The sequence below is a fragment of the Echinococcus granulosus genome (assembly GCF_000524195.1).
Source record: "Echinococcus granulosus chromosome Unknown EG_S00033, whole genome shotgun sequence".
In the NCBI taxonomy this organism is placed as follows: domain Eukaryota; kingdom Metazoa; phylum Platyhelminthes; class Cestoda; order Cyclophyllidea; family Taeniidae; genus Echinococcus; species Echinococcus granulosus.
Genome location: NW_020170413.1, coordinates 439,566 through 453,355, shown reverse-complemented (window position 1 = coordinate 453,355; position 13,790 = coordinate 439,566). Strand labels below are relative to the sequence as shown.

At 43.2% G+C, this 13,790-nt stretch overlaps 3 protein-coding genes across 3 annotated transcripts in view; all 3 read left to right on the top strand. All coding sequences in view use genetic code 11, as the record gives it.

The window, feature by feature from the left end:
* Positions 1 to 140: 140 nt before the first annotated feature.
* EGR_04936 (hypothetical protein) lies at positions 141 to 2,754 on the top strand (the record flags this gene model as incomplete). The annotated part of the gene is made up of 5 exons (XM_024494185.1): positions 141 to 216; positions 753 to 847; positions 929 to 1,240; positions 1,892 to 2,480; positions 2,552 to 2,754. 5 exons carry the CDS (start codon positions 141 to 143, stop codon positions 2,752 to 2,754), a joined length of 1,275 nt encoding a protein of 424 aa, XP_024351422.1.
* Positions 2,755 to 7,829: 5,075 nt separating this feature from the next.
* On the top strand, positions 7,830 to 8,899 carry EGR_04935 (Gamma-aminobutyric acid receptor-associated protein-like protein; the record flags this gene model as incomplete). Its single annotated transcript, XM_024494184.1, has 4 exons — positions 7,830 to 7,894; positions 8,179 to 8,308; positions 8,444 to 8,641; positions 8,837 to 8,899. The coding sequence occupies 4 exons, from the start codon at positions 7,830 to 7,832 to the stop codon at positions 8,897 to 8,899; spliced, it is 456 nt and encodes a 151-aa protein (XP_024351421.1).
* An 855-nt stretch (positions 8,900 to 9,754) lies between these two features.
* Positions 9,755 to 13,790, top strand: part of EGR_04934 (RecQ-mediated genome instability protein) — a gene marked incomplete at both ends in the record, with an annotated part of 7,907 nt that continues 3,871 nt past the window's right edge. The window contains 2 exons of the mRNA XM_024494183.1: positions 9,755 to 10,027; positions 10,084 to 10,243. Coding sequence (XP_024351420.1) covers positions 9,755 to 10,027; positions 10,084 to 10,243 — 433 coding nt within the window. The remainder of the gene's footprint in view (positions 10,028 to 10,083; positions 10,244 to 13,790) is intronic.

Sequence of the window (13,790 nt, the reverse complement as noted above, 5' to 3'; positions counted from 1 at the left end):
GGTGGACGTGGCCTGAATGTTGAAATGGGGTCAATCCCCCGTCCTTCTCAAAAGTTCTTTTGACCTGACAACTACGTGTGGTAAGCGATGAAGTTTGCTTGTCGCCATCACCAGTGGACCACCGTCAGGGGACCACAGACATGGATACGACATCATCATGCCACGGTGCCGTTCTGCTGCATTCTGTGAAAGTGGTGAAGGCGCTACAACTGTACGGTGAAATGCGAAACCTCCTCGCGGTCCTTTCAAATGGGCCATTCTTTGTGGATCCAACTGGGTTGGATTTAATTAAATAATATTTTGCTTACAAATAACCCCATCCGTCTCCAATTCTCCGCCAGCCTCCTTTTATTTTCCCAGTCATTTAATTCCTTATAAAGTATCTCTTTAGTGGTGACATTAAACGGCCTTGTCAGTGGAACACTGGCCCTCTCAATTCATTGTCATTTTAGCAGAATACTTCAACCACTTTTTTCTAGACTGCTGAATTTTTAATCTACTAATCGCGTTAAATATCAGTGGATTAAAAAAGAAAAGACAATTGAAGCTATTTTTGAGAAAGGACTTTTCTATCTCTGTACTTTTAACTTTTCTTGGATTTCTCTTTTGTTAAGAGGTAGAAGAAAACAAAACCAAAATTTGATAACTCTATTTACAGTGGATTACTAATTTGGTTTAAAAAAGGTTATTTTTAAAAAGTAAAAGTGGCATCTTCGCGTCTGTACTGCCTTGCCACGTTGTTCTCACTTCAGTCTGCTGCCCAGCCACAAACCTGTCGGTTTCTATCCAAGACAGTGGAGAGGTGGAGGAGGTATCGCGTGTTTACCTCCTTGTCATCTTCATTCAGGTGAGGTAGGCAACTCCGTAACGCACTTTTGCAGAGGATTCACGGCTAGTGTCGCTTCAATTGTTAATCGCCTTCTTCCAGAAACCGGGACTGGGGCAGTTGCCGAAGGTGGAGGTCATTTTCAACCCTTTTATTGGGGATCGTCACAAATTCCCCCATCTGTTGCATTTGCCCCCATCTTCCATCACGTTGAGATTTATCCTTTGGGGCGGCTGCTATTTAGGATCCGGTCCGCTTCCTACTGCCACCAACGTAGGCCCCCGAGTCCTTCCTAGGGGCGAGAGAGGTCACAATAATAGGGTGGAAAATGTACTGGCAATATACGGAAGGTCTGAGGAGGCTTCTGGCATGTCTCGGAGGCCGTCGTCCAGTGAAAGTACAAAGGGCGCAGCTGTAAGTGTCTGCGAGACCAAAACGAAGGCAATCAAAGCACTACAATCACAATTTTCTAGATTGGAAAACTTTATTAAGAATTCCGCATCTCTTTGCGAATTCTTACAGATGAAATTAAATCATGCAAAAGGAGCCACAAACATGGAGGAGGCCAGTTAAAAATTATACTGATTGAAAAGGGGTCAGATAACCCCTGCCATCTACCACAACGTTTTTTTTTCGAACAAAAGATTACACGTTTTAAAAATAAACACGTCAATGGAGTCACTAAGTAGTTCTGTAATACCAATACGAAAAATGCGCCGTCCCAGTACGCAAAAGTATCCCCGAAATTTGCTTGCCCCAGTGTGTGCCTCCAACGCCCGCCACCACGTGTGCCAGAGCGAGAGCGAGAAAGCGCGGCAGCTTAAACCCCGCGCATGCACGCGTTGCCCGCGATGACGCATAAGCCCGTGCGCACGTCCACCCTCGCGTACACGTGCGCATCTACGCACGCACCAATCAGCAGGCGGCTGAGCACCTTCTAGGTGGGTGATTGGTGCAGACCTACACGCGAATGAACGCAGCTTACACTCGGTTCTGCGCAGTCTCGTCAATACCTCCCGTGAACGCATACGCAAATACGCAGGTCTTATGTTGACATCACCGCAGGCTATTCCGCCTTCTGAATACTTTCAAGCCGCCGCGCCCCCTCCATTTCAGATGTTGGAGAGCCGAGAGACAGCCGAACAGGTGCTTCTCTCCTCTCTTCGCAAGTTGGATAAGGGAAAGCGGTCACGAACTGGACTGGAGTTGAAACGAGGCCTGTTAATTGCATTCACGTTATTCAAGGCACGACAAATTCTTTGGCAATATCCAACACCACTACCACCACCGCAAATGCCACCTACTCAGCTTCCTTTCGCTTCACACGCCTCTCAAGAGGAGATATACTTGGCTTCAGAGGAATATTCTCCCCTATCCGGTGATCCGTCTATGCTTTCTACGCTTGAAGGCGTGGGTAAGGATTTTAACTCCGACATCTGGCAACCTTCTAACAACGTAACGGCTGATATTGGTGATGAAGAGGAGGAGGGAGAAGGAGAGGATGACTCCGATTCTGACGACATTGACATCGACGAAGAGGACCCCTTTGACGACTTCGGCTCCCATGAACCAATATTCCCACCTCCTTTTCCACTTATCTTTCCCGAAGAACAGATTCCAATCTCCTCGCCTTCGGTTGTACATACTTCTAGTGGTTAGTATCAAGTCATTTCCAATGCAGACTTCTTCTTTGACTATATTCTATTCTCTTCCTTTTGATTCTAGGACTAACTAACCTGACGACGGTTGTGCCGGGTAGTGAAGCCCACAGAAATTTCGATCAGAACCATCCCACAGCCTCGACACACCTCTCCAATCCCCTTGTCGCTCCCTCGAATGCCTCGAGAAAGCGATCTTCAACCGGTTTAGATTATCCAGAAAATATACACATCTCCCCCCTGAAACGACTCACTCCTACCCCGTTTTAATTTCCTCCTCCTCCTCCTCCCCTTCTCACTGTACCATAGATTTTATCTTGCTGGAGTAACAGGCATATATACATTCATACTGATTTTGTTGAGTGTTTTGTTTGATTTCTTCCCACTTTGTTGTGTTTGTTTGTTGTCTTTCAAAAGTGTGTGGTGAGCTGTCACCTGAACGTGATGAGATTAAAAGTTCATCCACGTGACCACACCCGGGCTCAGTTGTGGTCGCTACTTGTACTCATAAGGTTAAGCAGACGTTTTAACTTTTTATACTCCTGTGGTGTGATGGCGTGTTTCAGTTATTGTCACTTTCCAGACGCACGGTTGGCTGTTTTTTGTGAGGTTGAACCCGTTTGGTTTGTTCTCTGGATCCTTTCTTCCCCCCCCCCCCCTCCAAATTCGGGCAGTGCAAAAGCAACCTTACTTCACCGCTGTAACTCTTACTTCGCTGATTGTGTAAGTTAGTAAGAAAAGCGAAAAAAGCAATAAGGTGTGTTAAGATCACGACGGCGTCTTTGGGCCGCTGGGTGCCAGTCTGCCCCACTTTGAGTTCATGAAGGACGCGTGGGCTAGGTTTTGCCGTCTACCTGTTTCCAGCTGGCTTTAAACCCTACTGAAAGCTGGCGTGCATACATAACAAGTCTGTAACAAAAAAATAAGAATGGCTTGATTATTTTCGAAAAGGGTGCAGTTTATTTCTTATAGAGCATCGCAACAGCTTAATGACGAGGCGTCGCTACTGGCCCAGACAACGACTGGCTGGAAGCCGGTTGACCTGACACTCGGATACATGGCACATGCATGCGTCAGCTTTGTCCTGTTGATCGGGTGACATGAGGCTTTCCATTAATCCTCCTCTGACCAGTGTGGGCTATGGTGAAATCTAGTAGGTTGACTTAGATTGACGTTCCTGCAATAGCTTCAGGCTAGATCTCCACTTTTTTTTCCCTTTATTAAAACTGCCTGTCGGAAGTAAAGTGACCTCCTCACTCAAGTCGTTGAACCAGGATGCTCAGTGCGTTCCTTACTTAACCGTATTTTTGACGCTTCAAGCTGGCATCTCCACTGCCTCGTGCCGTGTGGTCAGTGGTGGTACTCAATTTGAAAGACAATAGGAGGCGATAGTGTTTCATAAAAGTGAAACTGGGAACTCATTCGATGTCTCTGCGAGCATTGATTCCCACATGAAATGCTTAAAAGTGGCGGTAGTATTTTCTACCCGACTGTATTTCACGTCGTGTTTCCATTGTAGATACTACCGCAGTTTTCAACCCTTATTTAAACTTGGTTTGAAGAAAATTATCAGTTGAATAAATTAACTAGGTGAGTTCCTCCAACCTTCCCTACTAAAAGGTAAATGATTTCTTAATTTACGTTGCTACTGTCACAGTCTCCAATACCGTCCCAAGGCGATAGGGATATGCTGTGAATGGAGAAGATTTTCATTTCTAGAAGGAAACGGTTTAGATCTACTCGGCTCCGTTTTTTATTTTTACTTTCCAAGTGTCTCTCTCGCGTTGGACTATCTAGACCAGTCTTCACGGGGAGAAATGAGGGTGAGGTAGCACCGCCCTCCTGTGGAATTTCCTTCCTCTAACTGATCAATCCTGAATGTTTTCCAAGAAGTGGTTCTTGCACATCCTCGAGTTGTGTGGAGTGGATCTCGATGGTGAACAGTTTCATCTACACTTACAAATCGGACTTAGTCATTTGGGCACGAAGTGGCGGTGTTGGCCGGGTGTTGAGTGGGTGGTTTGGCCATAGCCAATGGTATGGATGGTCGCCTAGCAAACACTGCAGTACAAAGTCATTTCTTGTCCCATTTCAGTCCGCAAATTTAAAATGCACAGTGCGTTTTTACAGCATACGTGAAGGAAGTGATGAATGCGCTGCTGGCAATTTTTAAAGCTTACTGACATCTTTCAATGCATATGGATGGCACCTGCTTGATTGCCTTCTGCCTTTTCGCTTCCCGGTTGATGTGGAGCAATTTGTTGTCACTCCAAGAGTTCTGGATTCTTCCATTACTATTCTCACCACCAGCTACCTCTACTTTTCCTCGATCCAAAGTACGAACTCCTTGATGTGGTTCGGCCTTCAACAGCCGATCCGGATTGTTCGATCCATCTAATTCTGGGTGGTGGGTTCCGCTGTCGCATGCTGATCACCTCCAAATGCTAGTCAACAATTTTTTTTTAAATGAGAAGCTCCTGCATTGTTGAAATCACCGGAGTCAGGCTCAACCAGGATTTGAAGATATGGGAATTCGAAGTAGGGGAGGATAGTAGGGAGTGCATACAATCGCATGTATTTCACTAGTCCCTCTACAATTTCCGTCAAGTCAGTCATTGTTTCGCGACGCAAACCGACCCGAATTGCATCCACTAAATTCTTTGCTACTCCAAACCACACCCTCGCCAAATGTTACACCTCAAAGTTGCCGATAAGCTCGAAAGTAGGACGGGAAACCTTAAAAAATACTCGATTCGCTCAACTATTATTCTGTGGTATGGCGGTTCAAAAAGGGGAAGGTACTACTGACTACACTGAGTAGTATCGACAGACCGAAGCATCCCTACACACGCCTTGTAATGCATGCATGTAAACAGTCCCCGTGCGCTTCTCAAGTTCCCCCGAGTTGCAAATTGTCGTGGCAAGCAATGCTGAATGCGAAACGCATTTTTTTGGTCGTCTGTTGCTCATAATTCGTGACTAGTTTCTGGGGAAGGTGATAACTACCTACTTTCAGTCAAGGCCAAAAGTGGCCCTTTTAAGCAACTTTATTGAGTCTTTCAATCCTCCCCATTTACTAATCCTAACACTTTCTTCTACACTTGGTGTAAACAGTAATACGTCTTCGTGGATGACGCAAGATGCTCCATTGTTGGTAGCTGTTAGCTATCCCAATCTAACCGCCCAAAGACCCCGGAAATTATCCTCGATGCGAAGACCAAACTACTCTGGAGGCAAATTGCTTGGACGGCCTAATTCACGAAGACTTTTGAAGCGACGGCCTTAGATGCCATCACATCTGAACGATTGGAGCAATTTCGGTATGAAGGTGTCATGATATGTGACGATGCACGTACTACGCGTTCCTGGCAGTTGAATGGATGGCAGATTCTCGGTTGGGGAGCATTGAAGCAGAAAAAAAAGTGGAATGGATGAATGGATACCGAACTTTAGGTCTGCACCTAGCTACATGTTCTTACGAATAACGGGTGACATCTGACATGCACTCGTTATGGAGGGCCATCCAGCTCTGGCCAGTGTAACGCGAGTGAATTCTCACAATGCAGTTTTCAAAAGATATACAAATGTAAAAATAAACTAACGCGGACGAGGTGCATCGACGACATTGGAGTCCAATGTCTTCTCGGCTCGGGAAATCATTGTGCGGTTGTAAAAGTACCAATTGTGTCAAAGTCCATGTAGCGGAAGAGCTATCACAGGTCTCAAAGCAGGAATAGGATGTGTGCCTATGTGGGCCCTTCCGCCGCTCGCACAGCCACCCCGCCCTATCTTACCATTGGCTTTGGAGAGGATTTCGGTGCTGTTGAAATATTAACTGCTAAGAAAAGTATAAAGGAACTGGAAGATGACTGGATGATAAATCCTACTTAATAACCCGGGTCAACATGCAGGGTATCTAGGAAATAATAACCTCTTTGGTACTGAATTGATAATACGTTCAGCAATCTTTCTTAAACAACAACGGAATTACCATTACTCGTCGTCGATGTGCTTTGAAGGCATTGAAGTGCTGTCCCTGTGCAATCCACCTTTTCCTGCCCAGAAGGCAAGGAACTACGACTTATCATAGCATGCCCTAGTTTCTGACATTTGAGAGAACACGAATTCCCATCTTATTATCTTCTTCTGACTACTAAAACGCCCATATTTCCTCATAAAATAAAACACACAGTGAGACGTGTTTAGAAAAGACGCTTTGCTTCAGAGGAAGGGGATCGAGTAAATAGGTTTATTGGGATGGACTAAAGTAGGTGGCGTGTAGGCACACTGTTTCGCAAAAGCACTTTGGGGGCGGACAAATTTTCAGCCCGAATTTTTTATTTGCAACGGTAAAGTGAGGAGGGATTAGTTCATTCCATCTTGATAAATCGCCTTTCGAAGTGTTCATTTCTAAGAGCCTGATGCAACCAATAGCAGCTCAAGGTTGCAGGAAGCACTTCAAGTGGCTGCTTTTCCACTTCTGACGGCAGCTTGTCACCACACGATATCGTCATCGTTACTCAAAATTTTCAAGAGCACCAGATCTCGTTGATGCGCTGCTACAAAAGGGATGGTAGATCGGTACTAGAAATCGTGTATTTATAGGATTGCAACCAGAGCAAGGAGTTGTAGCACCTTGCGCCCACCAACGTGCGCGTGTGTAGGTTTACCAACTATTTTGATAAAGCGGATCAAAATTTTGCAAGAGTGACCTTACTTTCGACGTTTATCATCAGGGCTCCGCTCAGTGCAGTGATAATGCATAAGACACTCTCAATGGCACAAGTAGCTATAAGATAAAGATTCATATAAAAAACTAAAACTTGGTGGACCAAATATCTGATTAGCCTCGGAAGTGACAATTACACTTGTTTACAGTTTGGAGCTTCTTTAAGGCACTGTCGACCTCAGAAGAAACCGAAGTCAAGATAATTAGCGCATAAAATAAACTGTAGGAGGAAAGAGGTGTATCCTTGTTAATTCCAAAAATAGGTTAAGTATAAATGAAATGTAGGTTTTCTCTATGATTTGGCAAATATTTATACATGGTTGCATCCAACTTGGCTTCTGCATTTGGAAACAATAGATGCATTGAATGTTCTAAGAATTTTACTCCGGAACTGTTTAATAAATCAGTGCTACGACACGCCTTCATTGATATAAAGATCTTTTGCCAAAGAGCAAGTTTATGTCGAAATACAATTCTAGCATTTAGAGATCGCGGACGGATGCAAACACTTCTGCAAATTTAAGCAATAGAGACCCCTGGACATAAAATGGGCTAAATGTGTTAAAATTAGGCATAAAAAATATATTTGACAGACTAATTGTCTTAAAAGCAAATAATGGTTGATACTGTGAACATTATTTGGAAAACAACCGGCCGTAATACGTCTACAAGCGCAGTGGTGTAAGTTATGAGTAGCTCAACTAAAATGATTAGATTAAAGAGCACAATTATTAGGGCAAAACTTTGAAAATCCTAAGTTTGCACAAAAAGTGGAAGTCACTACTTGGTATTCTAAACTAAAACATCACTTTAAAATCACCGACAGCGCCTGTAAACAAGCAATGCCGTTACGTTTCTTAAGCCATAAACAGGTTTGTTTCAAGGCAATTTCTACTAATAATAGTGGATCTTACAAAAAAGTGTTTGTTTTAATATGCCCCGGATACTATAAATTGATGTTTTAGTCATTGGTCAGCTGACAGTCTACGCCATTTTGGGTTGACAATGAAATTTGCCTACAAACAGGAGCGCACCTTCGAGGAACGGCTGCAGGAGGGGGAAAAAATTAGCAAGCGTTATCCCAATTGCGTTCCAGTAAGTTCCTCTTCTTGCTCTACTGCGTTTTCATCACCCTTGAGTACGTGTGATGGTGGTCTCTCGGAGGATTACCCACATTTGTACAAGATATGCCCGAATACATCTTTGTAGTAAGTATTTTTTTACTTCCAGGTAATTGTGGAGAAATCGCCTCGGGCAAATGTTCCAAATCTTGATAGGAACAAGTATCTTGTTCCCGTCGATTTGACTGTTGGTCAGTTTTACTATCTTATTCGCAAGCGGATAGAACTAAAGCCGGAACAGGCACTCTTTTTCTTTGTTGATAACACGATTCCACCCACAAGCGCTACAATGGGCGCTCTGTACGAGGTTTGTGTCCTTTCCTAATTTCCTCAAGTAACTGCAGTTACTTTTCTCTGACTCTGTACACCATTAGCTCGACATTGATCAATTAGTGAATATCAATATTCTTATTACGTTAGGATTGGTGTAATTTATCGTATTATGTGGCATTTGTGACTGTGCTTTTGTATTTTCCAAGTATTCATAGTTTTTCTGTTCTAGGAGTACCGGGACTCGGACAAATTTCTCTACATTGCCTACAGCGATGAAAGTGTCTACGGCTAAATACAGTGATCGACCTATAGTGTGATTCTCATCCTCTTACTGTACTTTCATCAACATCACTCTTGCACTTGAGAGACTAGATATTCATGTGGGCTCTCTGTGTTTACATTTTTACTGATTCTGTAAAATGTATATACGTATCAGTGGCATCCGCGTCTTAATTCCTATACATTAAAGAATCAATAAAATAAATGTCACTTTTCTAGCCATTTTGTGCTTATTTGTTGCTTCCTCGTTTTCCTCATTTGTGGGAATGTTTGTGCTAATAATTGACAGGAGTCCCACCCCTTGGGAACGTTGCTGTGATCTTCGGTTATTGACATCCTAACCTAACGTACAAGTTTTTACCTGGCTGATTGCAGTGCGGCTTACATATTGCTGATGGGCTCCACTATCCTGTAATATTCCGGGCCAATCTGTTTGGGATCGGCCATTGGTTTTTTGCGCAGGGGTTTTGTAGCATTCCAACCGTAAGTTGAGGTGAGGTGACTGGGAGGGACTGGTCGCCCTGAATCGTGACTAGACTGACCTTTTCTCTTTAGATTTGGAGTTTCACGGGGTGTTGACCTTTTCGCTTCGTTTCCCCTTTGGTCTTGTTAGTTTTGTCGACTTGTTAGTTGAGTGACAGTTCATGTTGCGATCCTGAGTAGCTAAGTAGCAACACACTTGAAACATGTTAACAAACCTTTACTAATGGCAGTCAAGGTCATGGGCTTGATTTGTGGCAAAAACAAGAATTGCACCATGATTGTGCGAGCTGTTGCAGCGAAGCTCCTTGCGGTCAAGGGTACTTGAGCGATTTCTTCCTGAAAAATCTAAACAGCAGATTACATCTGCATTTTCAGTTGGTATCCAATGTCGTCGGTCGTATTGCGCCCAGACGAGATTGAATCGCTGCGTAATTGGTTGGACTCCAAGGCGGTTATTGTGCCCGAGGGATGGCTGGAAGCCTGTCTCGAGTGGCTGTCCGAGCAATCAGATGTCCAAATGACACTCGGCCAGTTGAGGGAGGCCATCTATCAGCAATGGCTTCACTCCGATTTCAGCCAGTTTGAATGTCCTATTTTGCCTGATCAGGAAGCTGTAATGCAAGAAACACTTCTTCTGGAGGGAGAACTCTGTCTCCAGGTAAGAATATTTAACTTGTAATATAGAATTTCACCCTCTTTCTAATTATCTTGTAGATCAGTGCCCTGATAAACATCGGTGAATCGTATTACGGTCAGTTGCGAAGATTGGAAGGCAGTTTGGGCAAGGATGTACCCGATTTTGAGATTGATAAGGAGTTAATTGATGATGCCGAGGAGGTCTCAATCAATCCGTCATTTCAACTCTCGAATATTGGTGCGTGAACTTTCTGATCTTTAGCCACTCTCTCCTTATCCCCCTTTCTATCGCCCCAAAAGTTTCATTTTAAATCTAGTTCCAGCTCAGATTTACGCTTCTCAGCATTTTTTTTTTTCAAGCGTCTCCTCGTCAACAAGTTAGATGCCTGTGTTTGAGCATATTGAGATGTGCTATAAAATTTCACTTTTACCTTCTTAATTGAGCAATGACTACAGAAAGGCATGCTTTCTTACTCATAAAACTGGAAACCGAATAACTCTTCAGGTACACGATGCTGTTTAACCACCATCAAATTGAAACTGTTTTGTCAGCTTAACAAGTTTTTGACGGCGGGAGACGATTAATCTTTTAAGAAAAGGACTTTTATTTTTTTCACATTTTACAAGGAATAAGTGTAGGCTAGGCTCCCATATCGCTACTTGATTAACAAGGTACAACAATTGTCTTGGCCTGATTTCACCTACTTAATCACAACTTTGCCCATCTCCTCACAGCAAGCTTTTCTTTTCGGTCTTGGACACTTGTTTTTCCTCGTTCAGCTTTCTACCTTCTTTGTCCTTCTAACCTCCCATTAGATGGTACATTGGTGTTGGTAGTTTGTTCTCTCTTCCACTGCAGCTTTTTCCAATCCCCTCCTATACAGCTGTTTTTAGGTCATCGCCCTCGTGACACGAGGGTGACTCACTCCCATCGTTACCATTTCAGCCCGGGGTGTAACTCTGCCATCAAACCGTTTTACCAACACCACAATAGGTAATATTTCGAGCTGTCTGCGCGACATTAATTTCACGTGAACTTTATGTGCACCATGACAAGCACATGCGGGAGTTAGTGACACACTTGTCTCTCTAAGCTCCTCATTGACAATTTGTGGCAATTTCTGAGCCGATGTACTTGTAAATAGGAGTCAAGTTTTAAACTTTCCACAATTTGACATTTCAAACTACTCCTTAAAGTAACAAACTAAGTGGATTACAACATGCTACCAGGTATATACAAACATAATCCTCTAATGTGTGGGTATTTCACATGTTTTCATTCAATGGGGTATTTGATTGGGGCTAATGGAAGCATGGATAAAAGATGTGAATATTTATGGTGAAGCGTTCTGAAATTGCCTGTCATACAGTACAATCCTTCGAGTTTCCTTCGCGTCGTAAATGTTTCAGTGAGGTTGAGGGCACCAGAGACGATTAACCGGTGATAGGAGGACATTTCAACAGCCTATTGAGTAATGATTGCCTGGGATTTTTCTCATCAAAATTCACAGAAGGTTAAATGTTAGTTCACAGATCAGTTGAGAGGTGATGAGTTTCTTGATTCCTCCGAATCGTCTTACTTAAGCACAAGCTGTTTAGTCTAATCCTAATTTCGTTGTGCTGACAAGAAGCGTCACAATGTGTCCTCCTCTTACTTTGCCTTCCTTGCATCAAGCGGCAGAACTTCTTTCACCTATCCAGCCTTTTATTCAAATGGTTAATACTACACTAGATTACGTGACCTACGCCAGGACTTTCCGATGGTATTCCTCATGGTTTCACGCCATCCACTAGTCTAGAAAAGGCCATGAACCTCATGCCACAAAAGCCACGCTACTACTCAGCCAGTATCCACCCCCGACGCTTTTGGGTCATCTACCCGGATGTTGTCTGCTCCAATTCCCAACTTGACATGCGAATGACTCACCTTCGTGTTTCATGAGCCCGGCTGGAATCAAATATGTCAACGTGAACTAATCCTTCCCTCTTTGATATGTTCGAGGTGATGTCTCCACTGTCTTTTTTTTACCTCCTGCTAGAAAACACAATCGGATTTTGTTCGCATTGTTTGTACTTCGTGATGAGACTACCAACTTCGCTGTGTGGATTGAATGCCGATTTGAACACACATTTAACACGTGTGCTTGGTTGCACAAAATCGTGTGTAGTAAATACATTGGTGGTGCTTAAAGCAGACTTTGGGTTGCGCTTCTAGCATGTGGATACGTACTATTATTTTTCCATAGTTAAATAAATTAATCCCACCCTTCCTTTGCGCCTCTGGTAATGAAGGTGTTGCCTAAAATCTGACAATAGTAATGCTTTCTTAAAAAGGGCGGGAGGTACATTTTCTGAGTCTATGGTCTCCGTAGGAGTGGATTATCATGACATAATCAAAATGCTCTTTTTGAGGGCCCTTTAAGTCAAAATTGGGCATTTCTGAAGTGTTAATATTGACAAGACATTGTCTAGCAACGCAGGAGCATTTCAAAATCCGCTTCAAAGCAGTCGGATAGGCCGCGTAAAATTTGAGTCGGATCACACTGAAACTGTGAAAGGTTGGCTGAAGTATGATAGTAAATTTATGTATATCGTGTGACTAGACATTTTTGTTTTTGGAATCCACATTGTTATTCAGCGGCTCCGAGTCCTCTGCACTATTGTATTAAGTCATGGCAGTACGAAAGAGGATTGTCTAGTAACCCCCAGAAAGGTCGGGCGACTCTAGGCGTGGCCGTAGGGTCTGATTGCAAAGACTAAATCTTTGCACATTTAAATATTCGGCTCGATTAATATCGCATCACTGCGTTGTGGTGCATTTACATATTTTGTGGCAGATAGTAGCTCTACGCCATATCTGCGTAAATTTTGAGCATTCAAATGTAACAGCTTGATTTCGTGTGTGCACATGCTGTAGGTTCACCATTTCTCCCTTTCCACCTTCGGTTTCAAACTCTTCAATCAAGAAGAGTGAGCAGCAGCGGACATCTTATATTTGAGCAGTATGGAGATGGATTCCAGGTTATCCAGGGTAATGGTGAAATCAGAGTTCGTCGCCGCCTTGGGAGTTGGTGGCATCCACTCAGTTATGAGGCCGGTGTGAACTGACGGCTTGTCTGTTTATGGCTTCTTTGATCAAAGACTATAAGACGCGAATCGTGTCAAATCCATCATTTAACATTTTCTGGCGTTTCTGATGACAGCGATTGACTTACGGGCACTCCCAGTTTGAAGTTTCAAATTCGAGGTTCATTGACCACGTCACTCGCCTGCGGCTTCTACAGATAACCCGATGGAACGGTAAAATTTTGAGGAAGATTTTGAAAATCCCACGATTAATGAAATTTGCTTTGATTTGTTTTACAACACTTCTTTCATTTTGGTAGTGTCCCTAAACTGTCATTAACTTAAGAATATTCGGTTGTATTTCCATCGCGATTCCCACCTTTAATGGGGGACTAAAGTACCTCCCTTTCAAATTTGTTAAATTTCTTCATGCAAAAATAACCCATCCTGTAAACAGTCGGATTTTCTTTTCTTCTAAAAGCATTGCTGTTTATCTTAATTACTTCGATCATAATGAATACCCTTAAATGTTCATCTTCGGCATGTCAATTTTATGAGATAAATCTTATAATTTTATGGAGTTTTCTACAAAAGAAAGATGAAAACTTGAGTAAGTGTAAAAAAACTTATTCAAGTTTATTATTCTCTGAAGCAGTTGGTATTGCAATCCACCATCCATTCCCGATGGGGCACGAGCTCGTTGACCTTTTCATTGTTAT